Raw genomic sequence first — 21134 nt, forward strand, 5'->3', positions numbered from 1 at the left:
GTTCTGGACTTTAGGGTTTTTCTCACTTTGGAAATGCCTGAAAGGTTTTAGAGTAAACTTTTTGTACTGTCTATGAGAAAATAGTGTTTTTAACTACAGGAAATCTGAGCAGGGTCAAATAAAGGATCCCAGGATAAAACTGAGGCCACCTAGACTCCCTACAAGGGACTGGTCATCTTTTAGAAACAAAAAGAGGAAATCAGAACTGAAATGACTCCTTCATTTTTCTAAGCACAAGTCCATGCATATGAAAAACCCAAGACCCAGTGCAGTACACAGAGGACACCCTACTCCATTAAAAGAAACATTTATTGAGCAGGATCAATATCTTCAGTTATTTTTAAAGAAAGATTGTTTTCATCAGAGGCTTTGTTGTCATGAAAATTGTGAGGCTTTGTCAACAAGGACCAAATGATTTCTTTAAAGAAATTTTTTCTCCTTGGTGATGCTGGAGAGTGCTGGAGAAATGTTTTCTGTTTGAAAAGAAGAGTCAAATCTCTGAGTGCAGTGTCTTCATCAGGGGGGAGAGAGGCTGGAGGGACCTGGCATAATTGATGCATGCTGGTGGGTCTTGGATGGGCTATCGAGAGTGTGGGGAAGGATGTTGACTCCGGCACAGTAGCTGGTCCTTGAAGGCTACAACTTTCTAAGGATGTCTGATCCTGACTCTGTTCTTTGTAACACTTGCAAGAAAACTCTACTTAGTGACAGATTCTTGGTTACAGCATTTGGTACTTGCACATTCTTCTTGGTAGTGGTTCAGAGAGAGCCCCTCATAGTTGGAGGGATGTCCCTTGTCAGGCTCTTCCTAGGCCTGCAGTTCCTACTTCTGTTGACTTAAATGGAAGGCCTGAAGTTCATGATTATTTGCCACTTTTTCCTCTAGGATTTTCCCAATGGCTGTCATGAGCTCATGAGCTTCAGGAAGCCCACAATCCAAAAAGATAGTTGCACTTTCAGCTAAGTCATGTTCCTGTGCTAAGGTTGGCATGAAGTTAGTTTTTTGCTGGCAAGTTTCCAGCTCTTTACTTTTTCTTTTGGAATTGATCCACTGAGTAAATTCCCTCCTCTTTTTTTTGAAGTAACTATCAGGAGGAAACTGTTCATTCTGTGACAAAGACAGGAAAGTGCCCTCTAATTCTCTGTCTTCAACAGGGTGGCTCTTCTTTCTAGCTTTAGATGTCCATACACTTGAATCCTCACTTCTCCATTCTTCTGCTTTGGAATCCAAAGTTCTCACTTTCTTAGCTGCTGGTGGTAAATTGATATCTTGGCACTTCTGTAAGACATTCTTAGGGACCCAGGATTCCTGCTTGAGCTCTGTGCTGTCCTCAAAGTAGACATGAGGTCCCTCGTACGCTCCCATGTGCCCACTGGAGATGCTCCGGGGCAGAGTCGGTGAGGCTAGGGAAGGAAAGCTATCTGAAGTAAGGGACATGTCAGTGGGACAGCCTTGAGTGCGGCTTTGTTCCCTGCTCTTCAATTTAAGTTTTAACTCATCAACGAGCTGTTTTTGCAGGTTTGATAGTTTAGAATGTGGGGGATTTAATATTTTTGGTGAGGGACACTCAGTGGTCAGGGGAGATTCTTCTTTACTCATATTGAGATTTATCATTTGGGAGACTCCCAACTCCTGAGTTGCCAAGATGTCACAAGGTTGTGATTTAATTGCACATGGCTCCTGGGCCTTTAATATCTCACTGAACATTTTGGAGATGGGAAAATATTTTAAATTTCCCGCCACTGTCTTTTGGCCCTGAATCAATTTTGCTCTATCACGGGAACTCACATTCTCATCCCTGGGCTCATGTCCAGCTCCAGCTAGCTTCCTGGGCACCTTTGGGCTGTATCTGTTGTTCAGTACAGTCTCACTCTGTCTCCCTTGGTCTATGATGTGGTGCATGAGGGGCTGAAAAGTCTGCCTGCCACACACAGTTTTCTGGACATTCTCTGCAAGCTTATGTTCCATACCAGCATGTGATGTTTTCAGGACCCCCTGTCCTTCCCAGCTTACATATGGGAAAGCTGGGGGAGGATACTCCAGGATACCTACTGAATTTATTCTCAGCTTGTTTTCCTGAAAAGCTTTGGAGCTCCCCTCAAAGGGCTTGAAAACCTCAGCTTCAGAAACTACATTAGAAATATGGATGGCTGAGGAGGTACAGTCAAACTGGGGAAGAGGCCATGTTTTACCTTCTCTTGCTGTATAGAATTTTATGGATTGAATAACCTTTAGTGGGAGGCCCCATTTCTGATTCATACGAAACCTTATAATATGGGCTTCTAGCACTTGTCTAGTGTTGGGATCAAGAAAAGAAAGCTCTTGAGTGGTAATCTGACAGAAGACTCTACCAGTCATTGTGTTTTTTGAATTTGTAATTTTCTTATTGGTGTAGGAATTCCCAGAAGGAGGCCATGTATTGTCCTCGGCCATCCATGAATGACACACACCTATAGGGATTCTACCCTCAGTGATCTGCGAAGACTTCTTGCTCAAATGTAATCTAAGAATGGCTTTAATTTTATTCTGGTTTATGCCATTCCTTGAGACACTTAATAATTTATTTCCTAAGTGACTCGGGTGACACACACAGTTACTTTTTGTCTCTGAGGCCGCCCTCAGACGCTTTACTAAGTAGCATTCTGAGATCCTTTGTGGGCTGTCTTCTGGGCTCTTCTCTAGGATATACCCAAGATTCCTCTTTATGTCCTCCCTTAGTTGAAAGTTTTGTGGAACCCCCTCACATAAACGTCCTGGGAAACACAACTCATTCTTGCCTAGAGACTTGCTACATTCTCCCTGAAGCTCAGAGAGTTGTAAGTGAGCATGCCTGTCTTTCTGCAGAGGGGTTTCTGTTAATTTACACTGAGGTACTATCAGTTCTAGAGGCTCTAGATTCCTACAGGCATGATGGCATTGGAATGGGATTACCCTACTCGGAGCATAGAGCTGCAGTTGCCCCTGAGGTTCATTGGTGGTATGAAAATGGCCAGGAAGGATGGAGACTGGTACATAGGCATGGGATGACTGGCTGACCAATGGAAGGTTGGGAGCTTGAGGACAAGTGTTATCTTGAGCATTTTGGAGAATAGGAACTAAACCCTGCAAACTTTCCTGTTGCTTCTGCAATATATGGCATTCCAGGTGTTGATTTTCATCCAAGATATTAGAGTCTGACTCATTCTGAGATCTATTGAAAGACATTCCACAGTCCCTAATCTGGGATGAAGAAGAAGATGGTAGGATTGCAAGTTGGGATTGAAAGTGGGGCTGGGGCTGGGGCTGGGGCTGGACCTGAGTGAAATATTGTGTCTGGGGCTTGATTTGAGGCAAATGTTGAGGATCTACATTTAGGGGAAGGAAATGGAAATGAGGAAATGGTGGAGATCCTTGATGCTGCATTTTGATTATGGAAGCATTACAAATTCCATTGAATAGGACAAAGCGAGTTTCTAGTGGGGAGCTACTACTGGAAACCAGGAAAGTAGCTACTAGGGACTCACTGTGCAAAGAGGGAAGACCCCAGAAGAGCTGGCTATATTTCTGCTGCAAGTTTTCTTCCAATGTCTTGGCATAAAATAGCGCCTGGCTATTTTGCAGCTGCTCTGGTTTGTCTTCAATGTTCCAGCCAGTTTGGGGGACGACGGTGTTCTGTACATCAAGTAGTTGCAATGAATTCCCTAACGATGACTGTTGGTATTCTGACCAAATTTGTTTTGAAAATGGTCCCTGCTTATTTTCTTCCTTCTCTAAAATCTGCAAAGCCTTTCTCTTTTTTATTTGTCTCTCCAGGAGTGCCTGGACATTAAGGCCAAGGAAAGAATGGCTACTGGCCTCCATGTGCTTTGAAACAGAGTCTCCCCAGAGACCAGTCTCTGGTAGATGGAGGAAAACATGCTCTTGCTGAAAATCAGAGCATGATAATGTGGGGAGAAACATGTTCTTGGCATAAGCCTGCCAACAGGAATTGTCTGATATTGACAAGTTCAAATTGTCAGTGTCTCTGATTATTGGTTGATGAGTGGACAATCCACCAGTACTATCCGGAGACAAGTCCTCTGGAACAGGCTTCAGTGAGGGGAAAATTGATTTCAATTGAATCACAGTGGAAGGGCAGTCTGGTAGTGGTGAAGTAGACAGCATTGGTGGGATGTGTTGACAAGCAAGTGAATCAGTGGGATTCGTTGACTGTGACAAACCTGGTAAGAAGTTGATATCTTGGGTAAGGATGGGATTACTTGAGAAGATGGTATTCAGAGACAAAATAGATTCTTATTGGAGAATAGGATCCACTCTCTGATTGTCATGTGGTGGGAGATGGGTAAGGCTTGGGTGGGAAATGGTCCAATGGGAATTTGGATTCTAAAGTAGGAGAAGGTCTAGTGGCAGAAAGTAACACAATGGTGAAGGTGAAACAAAGTCAACTATGGGGGTCATTGGATTAGGGGAGAAAATATGAGGTGGTGGTGGAAAAGGCTTAGGCAGAGGGGTAGGGATTGGGTTTCTTAGTGGGACTACTGAGAAGGCAGAGACAGAGAGTATGATCACTTAGTACCAGAAACTGTGGAAGCCAAAGGAGTAGCATCTTCTAAGTCCTCTGGGAACAGCAGCTGGTTGACCTCAGCAGTTGCATTATTACATTCCTCACAGGAGGGTTCTGGACATAATAATTGATGAAATTGGATATCATGATGACGGCCCCGGGAGCTGCAAGAGAAAGGAGGTACAAAATTATTGCCATGCCCTAGCTGGTTTGGCTCAGTGGATAGAGCGTCAGCCTGCAAACTGAAGGGTCCCGTGTTTAATTCCGGTCAAGGGCACTTGCCCAGGTTGAAGGCTTGATCTCCAGTAGGGGGTGTGCAGGAGGCAGCCAATCAATGATTCTCTCTCATCATTGATGTTTCTATCTCTCTCTCCCCTCTCCCTTCCTCGCTGAAATAAAACAAACAAACAAACAAACAAACAAATAAATAAATAAATAAAACAAAAAAAACTATTGCCAGGACCAGAACAAACATATGGGATCTTGGCAGGTCTGGCACAGGTAAGGCTTCACACTGTATACCATCCTTTCAATTTCGACACTTCCTTGATCTCACAATATAACTTGTACTCCTTTCCCAAAGGCTTCCACATTCTGATTCTGATGATTTCCCCTGTCAATCCCAGACTTCACTGAAGCCCTAGATTCTGCTAAAAAGCCTTAGACTCTGCTAAAGAGCCTTAGACACTGCTAAAAAGAGGATTACAGAATCAAAGCAATAAAGTTTAGTCACCTTTGCAGAAGAGAAAGCACCTTCCTTGCCTCCTTCATTTCGCTCCGGTAAGTTTTCCAACCTGAGAAACCAGGAAAGTGATGAAGGTAGAAGCAAAAACATCTTATAGGAGGCTATTTAGAATGTTCTTGAAAGGTACCCTTGGTAAATTGGATTTGGAGATCCCCAAAAACTGGGATTCAAGGTCACATGTTCAGTAATAATAACAAAGCCCAGATGTGTATTGTTTTCTCATTCACGAAGGGCTTTCACATATATTATCTCATATTATATTCAAAACAACCCTTTGAGGAGCATTGATCAATGGTTATCTCAAAGGGGAATTTCAGTTCCAGAAAGTTTGTCGTTTTTAAAATTAGTAGTTAGTAGTATGGCTCTCGACATCTCACATGGCCACCTATGGGCAATACCCATTGCCCAGGTCCATCACTGCTTCATACCCAGGAATTATAGAGCAGGGAATCTGAGAAGTGTCTCAGGTTCTGAGTGTCTTCTCATGAGCCTCTCCTCTGAAGGCTCCGTTTTCTGAGAGGGACTGTATCTAGACTGACATCCTCAGAGACTATGGACCTAGGACCTCATGGAAAGTACAGAAAGGAGATCTCACATAAACTAGGCAGAACCTTACCTTTCTGTCTACCACCTTTTTTCCGCCTCTTGGCTTTGCCCTGGTGCTGAGAACAAAAAGAAAAGAATGAGGGGCTAAGACACATTTCTTTCACTCCTCTCCATAGGAAACTGAGACAGTTATGATCCAAAAATAATACAACTCTCTATTTCAATTAATATAATTTGCATTTTTATCTTTCATTAAGTTTTAAGGGGGATAAAATATTTTCAATCTTTTTCTTCTTTGAAAAACTCAAAGAAGGATTGTATCTATGAGGTTCATTCTTAGTATTCTCAGTCAGAAGTTCTCTGCTTAAGGAGGACATAAAATCTGAGGCCAGCAGCTTCATCTGTGCTCCCTCAGCTAGGACCCTGTAACCTGGGACAGAGCTCCGGCTCCAGCCTCGCCTAGAGGCACTCAGGGCCTAAGCACTGTTCTCCTGATCAGCTCAATACAAAGGAAGGCTTGGTCCAGGTACAACCGACAGGGAAATGTGACTCATGATGAAGTGCAAAGATCCCAAACTCTCTAAATAACACAATCTAGAGCTAGATATACTATATTGGGATTTTATCCAGCAACATGCCACCACACCCAGATGGTTTGTGAAATATTAATCTTCCCTGAACCACTAGACCTGTTCAGTCTCTTCCCCTAGAAGAGTGATGTTCTCTATTCTCTCTTCAGACTTCCCATTTTAAGTGGCTCTCTAACCCAAACAAACTCATTTATAAATGTGAGAAGAGTAACAGGAAAATAAAGAATCATTCTTTGGGGGGAAATGTCTGGTTCCACATCTGATATTTAAAGTGCTTATATGAAAGACATCTGTCCAGTTTATAGAAGCAAAAACCTGAAAAAATGGAAAAGCAATTACTTTTTGTGGAGTCATCAGAGAATCGAGATCAAAGGGCAAAGCTCTACCCAAAGTTTTCATAGATAGTGAATTCAGAGAATCATAGTCAAGATCCACTTACATGGAGCAGAAGCCACTGGGGCCATAAAATGGTAGGAACACTTAAAAGACCCATTGACAAATTGCTGGAGGATGCATGTGGGGGCCCTCAACTATTTATGGATTTTACGCCCAAGAACTCCATTAGGTTCTCACAATGAAAAAACTCTGTTTCTGGCCAAGGTGTGGAATGAGGTGAAAGATAACCATTTTGAAACATTTTGAAATATTCCCTGAGTGATATCCATCACAGAAGCCTCCTCAGTTGGCAAAAAGACTACCAGAACCTTATCTTACATGGGAGAAGGACAGTTACTCAATTGTAGCCCTCTCTAGCCTTCTTGTCTCATCTAAAGAGTGAAAAGAAAAAGAAAAAAGGTTATAAACACTTGTAGACATCACAAGCCAGGGACACAAGTGCACTAAAAGCCTAAGATTTAATCATATGCACTCCCCCAAGACCTTACCACCACATCAACAGAGCTCCAGAATAGTAAGGGGATCACACTGTAAGAACAGCTAGGCATAGGCTCTATTTAAGGAGGAGACTTGGGGAAACCTAAAGACATCACTGGAGACAACATTTTTTAAAAAAAACTAAAATAATTTGAAGACTCTTACATATACAGCTATAGTAAATATTAAACACAGTCAACACCTACCCAGAACACATAAAACTTCATGCTGATGGTCTATTTACTCCAGTTCTTGTTACCCAATACGTCATGTTTGGCTTCTAACAAAAAATTATGTCACGTTAAAAGCAAGAAAAAGTAGTTTGAATAAACCAAGCAAGCCTCAGATCCCATTCAGATGTGACACAGACTTAGGGATTATCATACATGGAGAGGCATTACATAACAACAAAGGGGTCAATTCCCCAAGATGTCACAATAACCCTTAACCTCTAACAACAAAGTATCAAAATATGTGAGGTAAAAATTCACATATATGTGAGGTAGAACTGCAAGTAGAAATAGATGAATCTGCTGTTATTATTGAGGAATTCAACACCCCTCTATTAGAAAAGAATAGATTCAGCAGGCAGGAAATCAGTAAGGATATAGTTGACCTGAACAGCACTGTCAATCAACTTGATCTCATCAATATTTATAAAAACTTCATCCAACAACAGAATTCACACATGAAACATTCTGCAATAAACATTCTGTGCCATAAAACGCACTATAACAAATATAAAAGAAGTCATACAAAGAATGTTTTCAGACAAATAAAGGAATTAAAACTAGAAAGCCATTACAGATAGACAGCTAGAAATCCCCAAAGTGTTTAGAGATTAAACAACATATACTACAACCACATGGGTGAAGGGAAAAGAATCAAAAGAAAAAAAAAAGAATTTTAAACTAAGTGAAAATATAAATACAAATTAAAGGTTGTAAGATGCAGCTAAAGCAGTACTTAGAAAATTTGATTATATTAAAGGCATGTATCTGGAACAATTTATTATTTATAAATTTAATATTTACCTGATTGATGTCTCTCTGTTTCCAAAATACTGGGAAAGATGGATCCTTCTTTAGGTGATACAGAGACAGCAGAAGGAGCCCCACCCCACACAGGAAGGCAAAGATGGGAATCACTAGGAAGTTGAGCAGGACTGTAGCCATGTTTCAGTAAGGCTGCTCAGACAAAGAAGGTGGTTTGCATCTTTGAAAGTTCTTTGCTGCCTCAGGCAGCTGGACATTGAGAGCACATTCTTGACTAGAATTCCAGGCCCACACACATCACAGAGCTTCAGCACAGACACCGGAGGTTCTGAGGGTGGGGGAGGGGACAACTAAAGGAAGGTAAACTCACAACCCACCGGTCATCCAGCCCAGCAGATCTGTCCATTCCTACAGGTCCCTTTGCATCGCTCTAACCTAACTTCCAACTCCACCCATTCACCACACCCTAGGTTTACCCTAATGAACTTTTCTGTTTATTCTTCCCGTTACCCAGGTAGTCCCTGAGATCCTTTAATGCTTGGTGATCTCATTTTGGACCCTACATAACCTTTCAAAGTCTGCTGAGCCCAGGGATTTACACATCCAAGACCTACTGTCTTCAACGGCAGCTTCCCCTTTTGTATAATGTTTTTACTTGAATGAAACCTGAAATCTATTCATCAGCAGCCCCACCCTCCTATCTCCCTAAAGAATCCACATTCACTGAAAATATTAAAGAACAGAGTAGCCTGTAACAATGAACAAAATGATGAGAGAGAGAGAGAGAGAGAGAGAGAGAGAGAGAGAGAGAGAGAGACAGACAGGGCAAATAATTTTTCTTCCAGTATCTCTTTTAGGCTATTCAGCCCCTTCCAGCCATACATTCTCTCTCCCTGTTCTTCCCTCTTTCTTCTCTCTGCCAAATCCCTTCTCTCCCTGCAATACTTTAATTTCTTCATTTTACAGAGCAGTTGGACTGTCCCACAACCCTCAGGACTAAACTCACCTTGACTTAGAGAATGGGCTTTTCTTTAGCATAACTTTTAAAGAGCGCAACCCACTAGAAACACATTTTTGTGTTTCTTGATTCACACCTATGGTTACTTCTTCCATGAAAAGTTTATGATTTTTTTCTCACTCTACTTTCTTACTTTTTACCAAAATCCCTATTGGCATCTCCATACCTTTTAAAACAATAATACGGTTTTTTGTTGGTGTTGTATATGTATTTATTTCATCTCTTTATGCCAGCTAATCATTTAATAGTAACTCTTCAGCTTCATTCTTTAGATATAAATTTCTGAAATGAAGCCTACTGTGTCAATTCCTTACTTTGCTTGCCTGCGTTCCCTCGCTGAGTCTTGGTGAATCAGTCTTGACCCCAGACACACAATCCTTTCCCTCCCATATGAGGAAGTTTTACCAGTAATGACAGCTCCTTTCTTTGCTTGTCTTCTACTGCATCCACAGCTTTGCCATTGTCCACACCCAAAAGGAAGGCACACTTCAAGCCTCCCCCGCTCCTCTCCCATACCCTCCCTTGTCTGACAGAGGTGTCTCTGTTAAGAAAAATCCCTCAACATCTTTGTGTCTCTGGTGTTTTTTTATACCAAGTCTGGTTCTGGCTGTTTCTAGGATCATTAGGAATTCACAACTACAAAAACATCCTTTAAAGGATAAACAGGGTCAGCTCCACCAAGAAATTTCCAGGTGAGAAGTAGTTATAAAAATGGCACATAGAATATATTCTTCAAAAAGGACCTTGTCACAAAAAGGTAAGGCTTCAGATTAAAGGAGACTAAAGGCACATGACAACTAAATGCAGTATGTGAATCTAGACTGAATCTTGTAATGGAGGAGTTTCTTGGCAAACAAAAACACAAAGGACATCCTATATAATAAAAAGGTAATATGCAAATTGACCATCACTCCAACACACCAGATGGCCGTCCCCATGTGGTAAAAGATGGCTGCCCTCATGTGGACACAAGATGGCCGCCACAAGATAGACAGCAGCGACCTGAGGCTACGCCCTCCCCTGTCCCCGTGGGGCTCGACAGGGGACCTCAGGCTGCGCCCCCAACCCGGCAGGGCTTGACAGGGACCTCAGGCTGTGCCCCCGACCCTGGCGTCAGGCTGGGGGACCTCAGGCCGCACCTCCTGCCTTGGCACCAGGCCAGCGGACCTCAGGCCACGCCCCCCACCCAGAGGGGCTTGACGGGGGACCTCAAGGTGCACTTCCCATCCTGGTGCTGGGCTAGGGGACCTCAGGCTGCTCCCCCCACCCCAGCGCCAGGCCGTGGGACCTCAGGCTGCGCCCCCCACCAGGTGGGGCTTGACAGGGGACTTCAGGCCATGCCCCCTGCTCCAGCACTGGGCCAGGGGACCTAAGGCTGTGTCCCCCTGCCTGGCTGGGCTTGACAGGGGACCTCAGGCTGTGCCCCCCACCCAGCGGGGCTTGACAGGGGACTTGAGGCTGTGCCCCCCCTCCCCACCTGGCGCGGCTTGACAGGGGACCTCAGGCTATGCCCCCCATCCAGTGGGGCTTGACAGGGGACCTCAAGCCACACACCCCCATCCTGGCGCTGGGCCAGGGGACCTAAGACTACAACCCCTGCCCAGCAGGGCTTGACAAGGGTGGGACTGGCCGGTCTGGATCTAGCCCAATTGGGGGGGGGGGGGGCGGCCGGGTCTGGGTCTCATGCAATTTTGAGATGCATGTGGGTGGGCGGGGACTTGACTCTGGGTCCCGTGGTGAGCCCCAGACTCTGACAGGAGGAAGGTTTTCATATACATTTTACTAATTTTCTTTAATCTCTGACTCTTCTATTATAGAGAAAGGGCAAATAGCAATATTAAATTATTTCCTCTAATTAATCCCCTTTTAATGTGCATGAATTTCATGCACCGGGTCACTAGTTATGAATAATACTGCTATGAACATTCCTCTATAAGTTCTTGTGTGGACATATGTTTACAGTTCTCTTGAGTATATGTTTAGAAGTGGAATTGCTAGGTCATATAACTCTGTATTTAACATTTTGAAAAAGTACCAGAATATTTTCCAAAATGGCTGCACCATTTTTATTCTCAACAATGTATGAGGGTTCTACTTTCTACACATGCTCACCAACACTTAACATTTGACTTTTTGATACTAGCCATCTTTTTTTGTGTGTAGAGCTATCTTATAATGCTTTTGATTTGCATTCCCTGATGGCTAATGATATTGAACATCTAATCTTTTACTTTTAATGGAATGTAGAAGTGAGAATAGATAAACACATATGTTTGATCGACTGTTTAACTCAAAACACAATATCTTATTTTAAATGTGACAGTAAAATATTTCTTCTAAATATTTGAAAACACATATATTGATGCCAACTCAACATGTAGTTTCCTACTTCTGTACTTTTAGCATGTCAGTGTAGTCAGTCACTGTGTGATGAAGGAACAGCAATATTGTGCATGGGATTTGCTCTGTAAGATGACATCTTGCATGGGGTTGAGAGAACTCACTCAAATGACTCCTCAGGGTTGACTTAAAGGCAGAACAGAACTGATTGCCAAAGCCTTTACAGCTCAGTGCTTTTCCCTCACCAATGCTGTTTACATCTGTGGTGCATACATGTGTTCCACACATGATAAATATCAAAGAATTGTGAGAGCTTTGACATGGGCACATGGAATATGTCTGACAGGCAGATGGCAAGATGTTTCAATGGGCTTTTTCACTTTTATTGTAAAAATGGGATCTATTTATTACACATGCCAATTCATAATTGTGAAAGTTGGGTTGTGGGTACATGGGAAGATACATTTTGTATCTGCTCTTGTACATGTTTATGTATTTCTTTAACAAGCTTTTTAAAAATAAAAGATGTTAAATGCCTCATAAGGAGAGGGAGGGGCAAAACGGTACTTGGCAAGGGTGCATCAATCCATTAAGACAGGAATTTAGCTATGTCTCTCAAGAAGGTAATTTCAGGAAGTATCGTTCCTTTGAGGTTGGGAGTAAACTTCTTTTCATGCAACAGGAAGGAAAAAGAAAGAATGTGAAGGTGCTTTTTGAAGTGTTTTGTTGAAAAGTTCCCATCTTGTGTCTTCTAGCTCATCTGTTGAGCCAGTGGAGATGGACTCAACTTGAGGAAAGTAAAAGAGATTTGAAATAGACTTTAGTAGCTTTGAAGAGAGAACGGATTAAGGAAACAGGGACCTAAGCTCCATTTGCTTTATTCACATGTTAGTAACAAGGGATAGTTATTTGTGTAATTAATGACTTCTAGATAGTTCTGGGGCACCAGTAGAATCGATGAAAAGATTTAATTCAATAATGGTCAGTTACTTATACAAAGACATTTCTAGAAAAAACACAAAGTTCAAATTATGGCAGACAGGAAGGACTAAAGGAGACTGGAAGTGGCCCATTTATAGTGGAGTGTTTAAAAGTTGGTTACCTGATAGACCATCAAGTCTACCTTGGTAAGGGAGGGAAACAAGAGCTTCATGAATTGCCAGGGGATAGGTGGAAATATGACCTGGAGTTGAAAAATTAATAAGGGGCATATAATTTGGAAGGATAGGGGTTTAAGGTCAGACTATATTCCATATGCCAAAGGTGTTCCTGCTCTACAGTGTGGCAGTAACTGCACTGGAACAGAAGAAAAGGACCCTAAGATGATGAAGGGAATAAGATGCTGGGTTATTGGCTGCTTGATCCACATGGATGTTAGAGTGCTCACTGCCTGATCACCTCTTCAGGTTCCTTGCCTTAGGCTTCATTTCACCTTTTCATCCCTCTCACAACCTTTACAAAATCTGCATTTTTTGGTGACCCCAAGGTTTTTACATTGTCAATAGCATAAATTCTGTACAAAAGATACAAGTGTGGTAGTGAGAGAGGATTGCGGTAGACAACTAAGTTTTTTTTAATTTTTTGTTTGTTTTTTGGTGTGTTTTTTCTGGACACTCAGGACTCATAACACTTACCGGAAAAAGTATCTCAAGTGCTCACTAGGACACTCATTCCATTTTTGTGTTTTAGTATGAACCAGTGGAGTTGACTCGCCTGCCTACCACTATAGCATGGGTGGGTATATGTGCAGGTTTGGCTAAAGAGAGCATCCCGTGGAGGTTCAAGGTGAGCCCCCAAATATCAGTAACCCTGGTTCATAGTTGAGAACTCACCTCTGGTTCATGAGCTATTGGTATTCCGGGAGAGATTATAACTCCCCTAAAGCCATGAATATCAAAGGTGACACCTCCCTCCTGATAAGTGACATGTACACACACAAAGGGCAAGGCCTTCCATATTTCCATCAAGCATGATGGAAGGAACGAATTTCACCATCACCAAACACAGGGATGACATCCCTGAAAATACTGTTTTATTGCTCAAGAAAGAGCCCATGCCTTTTGGTGTGAGACATCGCAGGCTGTGCAGTGCTCTGATCTGCCACGGCAGGTGGAGCTGAGGTCAGTTTGAGGAAGCTAGGGAACAAGACAGGATCACAGTGTCGGGATGATGTGTATCACCTTTGTTCCACCAACAAGGTCACTCTTTCCTCTCTTCGTTTGATCTTACTTTCTCACTTAGTCTAATGCGTATTTTCCTTACTTTTAGCTTTATTTTACCCAGGGAGGTAGGTGGCTGCCCGGTTAACATCCCTCCCACAGATAGCTGAGTAATGTTTTTGCTCAGAAAACAAAAAGGAAGGAAGGAAGGAAGGAAGGAAGGAAGGAAGGAAGGAAGGAAGGAAGGAAGGAAGGAAGGAAGGAAGGAAGGAAGGAAGGAAGGAAGTTGCCAATCCCATGAGCTGAAGACCCAGGGGCAGGAACGACTTCCCCAAGGTGACTTTCCAGGAGGCATACTTGAGTGTCAAGATTAAAGTACACTTCCCCAACACATTAACCTGACCCATGAGACAGATCTTTAAACATATCTATGCTGTTCCTAAACCCTTCCCCAACCAACCCAGGATCTACTGCAGCCATAACCGCCCACCCACCCCCGCAACACTCCCATTCAGCGTTCACGCAACTGTGGGATCCTCTTATGACTAACTTAGTAAATAATGCTTAAGCCACTGTCTCTTCTTCACTGATATTTTCTGAAAATATATACCTATCCTTGATCTTCTTCAGATACAGAAGGCCTGTATTGTATGCTATTTAAGGAATATTAAGCATATCCTAGGGGGAAGATATTCCCATACATGTTTATTAAAACTAAGCTAAAAAGTAAGAGACAGAGCCCATCTCCTTAAACTTCATCAGGGAGGAAATGGGATTTTTAGGGGTGGAGTGGGGGGAGAGAGATACAAGATATCTATTTTTCAAAAAGGGCTAAAGGGGGCTGGTCACTTTGAACCCAAAGGAAGCAATCAGCAGGAGCTGAACTAAATCCCTCCTTTCCCTAAGCAGAAACTCTGAAACACACCAAATCTATGCCCCCATCACAGTACACAGAAATCACTATTATTAGTGAAACATTTATTAGGGCAAATCAGTAATCACCACAAGGAAAAATTATTTGGGGGTGGGAAATATTCTTTCCCGGGAAATTCTGTAGAGTTGGTGTTTGTCTACATAGTAGACATTGATCTCTACTACACCTCCAGCAGTGGTGAGAGCAGGAGGCCCCCGGGCAGCTGCAGGCCTGCAGGTGGGGCTTGGATGAGGCACAGTCCCCCTCCAGGGCACAGATTGGGGCTGCTTCTGATCTAATAGCTGGTCCTTAAATGCCACAACTTTCTGGGGGTGTCTGTCCTTGTCTCTGAAGACAGCTTCTTGGCCATCGGACTTGGTATTTGTCACTTTAAAGGAGGGAGTCCTGCAGTTGAAAGGATGCCCCTGGACAGGCTCTGCTGGGGCACACACTACTGCCTTCTGCTGACCATTCTCAATCTTCACTGCAGAGGGAAGGGGCTCTTGAGGGCAGTTGATATCTACTGCATGCTGATGCCCCAGTTTCTCCTCTAGAAAACTCCCAGTATCTGCTCTACTTTTAACTGGGCCTCTGCTCTGTGTAGATGATAAGGGGCTGCCTTTTTCCTGAGAGTATTCTTTCTCTTTGCATTTTATCTCAGGATGAAGCCATTGAAAAAAGCGGTTCATTTGATTTCTGAACAGACTTTCAGGAAGAGACTGTGCCTTCTGTGATGGGGTCTGGGGAGACTTGCTCCCGAGCCTCTCCTTTAATGGCAGGTCCTGAGTTGGAAATCTCTTCCTTCCAGGTTGGGATGTTCCCAAGCCTGCATTCCCACTAGTAAGCTCTTCTGATGTGGAGCCTGTGGGCCTCACTTTCTTTGCAGCTGGTGGGAAATTCTTATTCTGGCACAACCTTGAGATATTCTTAGGGACCCAAGGCTCCTGTGGCTGCTCCATACTGACTCCTGTGTTCCCCAGATGGACATGCAGCACCTGGTGAGCTGCCCCGTCCACACTGGAGACACCCTGAGCATGAGTCAGGGAGGCTTTGTTAGTCAAGCTGTCTGAGGCATGGGACACGTGAGTGTGTTGGCCTTGGGCCTGGCTCTGCTTCTTCTCGAGCTTCCACTTGAACTCAGAAAGTAGTTGCTTCTGAGGGTCTGCTGATTTAAGATCTTGGAGAACTGATGTTTTCGCTGGGAGGCTTTTAGTTGTCACAGTAGTTACTCCTTTACTCTCATTCACATTTACCCTTTGGGAAATTCCCAGCTTTCTGGTTGTCAAGATGTCACTCATTTTGGGTTGAAGAGCATCAAGCTCCTCAGCCCTGGACATGTTGGGCATGGAGACGGGTTCTGATTTCTTCATCCTTTTGCTCTGACTGGAATTCACTCTTTGATCCTTTGGCTCATGTCCAGCCCCAGCTTGCCTTATGGACAGCTTTGGGGGACAAATGTTGGCTCTTGGAGTGTGTCTCTCACTTTCTTTGCCAATGATGCTGTTTGTAACAGGCAGAAGAATCTGTGGGGCAACCTGAATTCTCTGAACCTCCTCTGCAAGCCCATGGGCAATATTAAGGGGTGATTGACTAAGGGTCCTCTGTCCTTTCTTGCGCATAAGTGAGGTGACAGGGTGAGGCTGATTCAGGGTTTTAGAGATTCCTCTAACAGGCTGGAAGCCCCTAGATTTGGAATCCCTCTCAGAAATCAGTTTGGTTGAAGAGGAAGATTGGGAATCAGACAGGGAATGGGGAGAAGTAACCCTCAATTTAAAGATCTTTATGGATTCTAGGACTTTGGCTAGAAGGGCCCACATCCTCCTCAAATGAAACTTGGTAATGTGGGCTTCCAGTTTCTGCTGTTCACTGCGCTCAAGGAAGGAAAGCTCGTTGCAAGTGTTAAGGCAGTTTTCCTCAGCCGCTGATAGTGCCAAATGTCTCTGTTTTATTTTGTTGTGGTATTGCCCAGAAAGTGTCTGATGGGTAGCATGCCATGGACTATGCACAGTTGCATGGAGCTGACCCTCATTGATTTCCTCAGACTTCTTGCTCAAGTGTGCTCTTGAGGCATTTTCTGGTTGTCTCTGCCTTACATTCTGCCCTGACATCAATGAATTTGCTCCGGACAGACTCATTATGTCAGTGTTTAGGTCTTTCTCAGAGTCATACCCCACATCCTGAACTTGATTGAAATCACCTTGTGCCAAGGGGGACAGCAATGGGTCTCTGACACAAGCTTCCTGACAGAAAAAGTGTGAAATTGACAGTTTTGGATGGTCAGTGCCTTGAGGGACATAAGTGGACAATGTCTCAGTGCTGTCCAGGGATGAGCTCTCCAGAGCAGGCTTGGATGAGATGTGAATGGATTTAGGTTGAGTCACAGTTAAACTGTAGTGTGGTGGTGGTGAAACAGACATGGTTGGTGGACCATGATAAGTCACTGATGCTGTGGCATTCAAAGTCAGGCCCAAATCTGGGAAGGGGTTGATATCTTGGGTAATGGAGGCATCAATAAAGATGGTATTTAGGGTCAGAAAAGTTTTCGAACTCTGAGTGTCATGTGGTGGGAGAGAGGGAAAGGCAAGGGTTTGGAACGGGGAATCATCCACTGTCAATTTAGATTCCAGTGGAGGCAAAGGCTCTGATGGCAGAGAGTGAACTGATGGTGTTGGTGATGGAAAATCACCTATGAGGGTCACTGGGTTAGGGGAGAGATTGGAGAGGGGTAGTGGGAAAGGCTCAGACAGAGGAGGTGGTATTAGCTCTCCTGGAGGGACTGCTGAGAAGGCAGGGGACAGAGTGAACAATGACTCAGTCACAGGAGCTGCAGAAGCCAAAGGGGACACAGAGGGAGTAGCACCTTGCAGGGTCTCTGAGAAGAGCAGCTGATCCATCTCAGCAGTTGCATCATTACACACCTCACAGGAGGCGTCTGGACATAACAGCTGACGAAAGCGGGTGGAATCATGATGCTGGCCCAGGGGGCTGCAGGAGACAGGAGATGCAAAGCTGCAGCCAGGACCAGGATAAGGAAAGGAGGACCTACTGGCCTGATTGGAGGATGGGGGCACCTGAAGCCTGCTGCCCCTTCACATTGCCCCAGTCCATGACTTCACGATGCACTCAATAGCACTCACACCAAGGCCTTCACTCAAATCCCCATTCCTGTGGCAACCCCCTCCCATGACTACGGAAGGCTGCACTGAATCCCGAAATTGCATAGAACATGCTAAAGAGGGATCAGGAAAAAAAGGAGAAAGACTAGTCACCTTTTAAGGACAGAAAGCAGCATCTTTTTCTCTTCTTCTTCCCTCTGGTAGTGTCTCCAATCTGGGAAACCAGGAGAGTAGATAATACATGGTGAAAGAGGAAGCAAAACTATTACAGAGGAGTCCCTTTATAGGACACCATTGGCATATAACTCTGAAAGCCCCCAGAATCAGTAAGTGAGGTCAAATGGTTATTGATAATATTAAAAAGGTTCCCATGTGTACGTTGCTTCATTTGTAAAGTACTTTCACATACATTATTTCATTTGATACTGAAAACCACTGTGTGAAGCATAGAGGATAGTGGTTACATCGAAGAGGAATGTGATCATCCTGAAGTAAAGTTCACAAAGTCAGGAAACAGAAGTGCTGATTCTGAACATCTATTGCTCAACACCCATTCCCCAGACCCATCACTGCTTCATACCCAGTGACAGCAGAGCAGGGAATCTGAGATGTGTCTCTGGTTCTGACTGTCTTCCCAAGAGCCTCTCCTCTGAGGAACTGACATCATAGAAATCATGAACCTGGTTCCTTATGGGAAGGAGAAAGGTTCACCCTTGGGGAGGTCACATCGACGAGTAGAACCTTACCTTTCTGTGTCCCACCTTTCCTCCTCCTCCTCTTGGCTCTGCCCTGATGATGCTAAGAACAAAAGAATGAGGGGTTGGGACACATTTCTGTCACTCCTCTCCCTAGCAATCTCAGACATTATACAAGAATAATATGACTCATTAATGGAACTATGTGTTCCTTCTTTATATCAATTGTTAAATGTTTTCAGTTTTTTCTTCTTTAAAAAGCTCATAGGATTGTATCCATGAGAGTCATAGTCAGTTCTCAGTCAGAAGCCCTCTGCTTAAGGAGGGCATAAAATCTGGGGCCAACAGTCTCATCTCTGCTCCCTCAGATAAAACCCTGTGACCTGGGACAGAGCTCTGGCTCCTGTCTCTGTCAGAGGCTCCCAGGTGCTCAGCACCTCTCTCTTGATCAGCCCAACAGAGAGGAAAGCTTGTTCCAGTTATGCCTGACATGGGAATATGATCATGATGAAGTGTGATGGAACTCTGATCTCTAGCAGAGATCCCAAACCCAATCCAGGGCCATGAAGGCACTGTGGGATTTTTTTATATATACAGGAATTCTCCGCCATACCCAGATGGTCTATGAGCTTCATATGGTAACCTGAGTCCCTGAACCCCTAGTCCTGCCTGGTCTCTTCCCTTAGAAAAGTGATGTTCTGTTCTCTCCTCAGATATCCCATCATAGGTGTCTCTCTGTCCAACTAAACTCATTTATAAATGTGGGATTTGAAATGGAAAAAAAAATAAAAAATCTCTCTTGGGCTTTTCACGGGGTTCCTTACCTTTTGTGTGTGTTCATTTTCCCAGAAGGTTAGGGTAAATGGAACTTGCACCAGTAAACAGAAGAAGAGGAGGAGCAACCACAACACACAGAAGTAAGTTATGGCGCAGTAACAATCTAAAGGTTTCCAGCAGAAGCTCTGGAAAAGCCCTTGGAGGCTTTTCAATAATAGGCTCAAAATCATTTTCTGACCCGCAATTCTGCCTGAGGCAACTGAGCTCTGAGAGTGCAGACTCTTGACTTTATATCCAGGTCTGCATCACAGAGCACTGAGGGGTCACAAAGGGTTTCTGAGGGTGGGGGAGAGGGTACACCTTCAAGAGGGAATGTCCATAGCCCCTCCCTCCACCAGCCCAGCAGATTCCCTCCATCCCTCTTTCATCTCTAGGTCCCTCTGCCCTATCCTCCCATGCTATTTTCCAGCCACATTGTATCATATATGTTTACCTTAATGAAATATTCTACATGTTCCATCTGTAACCTCGTAATTACCTGAGTCTCCCTTTAATGTTTGCAGTCCTTGATTTGGGACTCCAGCACCTTGAAAGTCTGAAATATTGCCTGGAATTTTTGCTTGTGCCCAGACATTTACACTCAGGAACATGTATATCCTCAAATCCGTGGTTTCTATAGAATATTTTTGCCTTACATGAACCTGGATACAGAACTTAAAGTTATCTTACATTTATTTAGTTTTGTGAATGTTGAATATCAAATTTTCATTGTTTCAATAAGTTATAAATGAATAGTAAAAGGTTAAAATGTGATCTCTCTGAGGAATACATCTCAAATATTTTACATATATCTAACCACTAGGTTTTGTAATAAAGCTCTCAGGACATTTCAGGCAGCATGGAGATGCCCAAGCTGATGTTGGTAGATATAGATCTCCATACAACCCCAACTAGGGTACATACCACACAGAAGTCTGGTCTCAGATTTCAGACTGCACTTGGTCATACTGTTTCCAAGGAGTAATTTCCAAAAGCTATACTAGAATGCTGTGCTTCTAGTTGAGGAGACACATTAGAGATAAGTCCTTAGTTTAGGACTCTCCTAGGTCCTCGGTTTTCTAGGGAAGGTCCTCACTCCCATCCTGATCACTGTCCCTGAGTGGAGGGAGGGGCTATGGACACACCCTCTTAAAGGTGTACCCTCTCCCCCACCCTCAGAAACCCTTTGTGACTCCTCAGTGCTCTGTGATGCAGGCCTGGCTATAAAGTCAAGAGTCTGCACTCTCAGAGCTCAGTTGCCTCAGGCAGCATTGCCATTCAGTAAATGACTTTGAGCCTATTATTGAAAAGCCTCCGAGGGCTTTTCCAGAGCTTCTGCTGGAAACCTTTAGATTGTTACTGCGCCATAACTTACTTCTGTGTGTTGTGGTTGCTCCTCCTCTTCTTCTGTTTACTGGTGGAAGTTCCATTTACCCTAACCTTCTGGGAATGAGCCACATGGGTACAGACTTTTTAGGATACCAAAAAGGCTGAAGAACACATTCTGGGGCAAAATCCTTTAAAACTTTAGTTAAAACAGTAGCTATAAGATGTCCATCATTTACATAACACACTTATTGAATTCTATTTTGTAGTATTTTGAATAGAAATATTAATAAAGTAAGACATTGCCCGTGTAAGTGAAACCTACAAACAACTCTGATGAAGTGATAAGAACTATGACAAAAGTAGGAATAAGAACGCAAAATATAGATAAAGAAGCAATTAAGTATTGTGCAAGGAACGAGAGGGGAAAGAGGTCAGGGAAAACTTCAGAGTTGGTG

General features: G+C 43.7%; 1 protein-coding gene across 1 annotated transcript; it reads right to left on the bottom strand.

The window, feature by feature from the left end:
- Positions 1-321: 321 nt before the first annotated feature.
- On the bottom strand, positions 322-17908 carry LOC307111163 (spermatogenesis-associated protein 31D1-like; the record flags this gene model as incomplete). The annotated part of the gene is made up of 7 exons (XM_079790835.1): positions 322-4200; positions 4557-4708; positions 5278-5338; positions 5906-5951; positions 7505-7534; positions 14831-17773; positions 17861-17908. The coding sequence occupies 7 exons, from the start codon at positions 17906-17908 to the stop codon at positions 824-826; spliced, it is 6657 nt and encodes a 2218-aa protein (XP_079646961.1). The 3' UTR covers positions 322-823.
- Positions 17909-21134: the final 3226 nt, after the last annotated feature.

Source organism: Cnephaeus nilssonii (genome assembly GCF_951640355.1).
Source record: "Cnephaeus nilssonii genome assembly, chromosome: 14".
In the NCBI taxonomy this organism is placed as follows: domain Eukaryota; kingdom Metazoa; phylum Chordata; class Mammalia; order Chiroptera; family Vespertilionidae; genus Cnephaeus; species Cnephaeus nilssonii.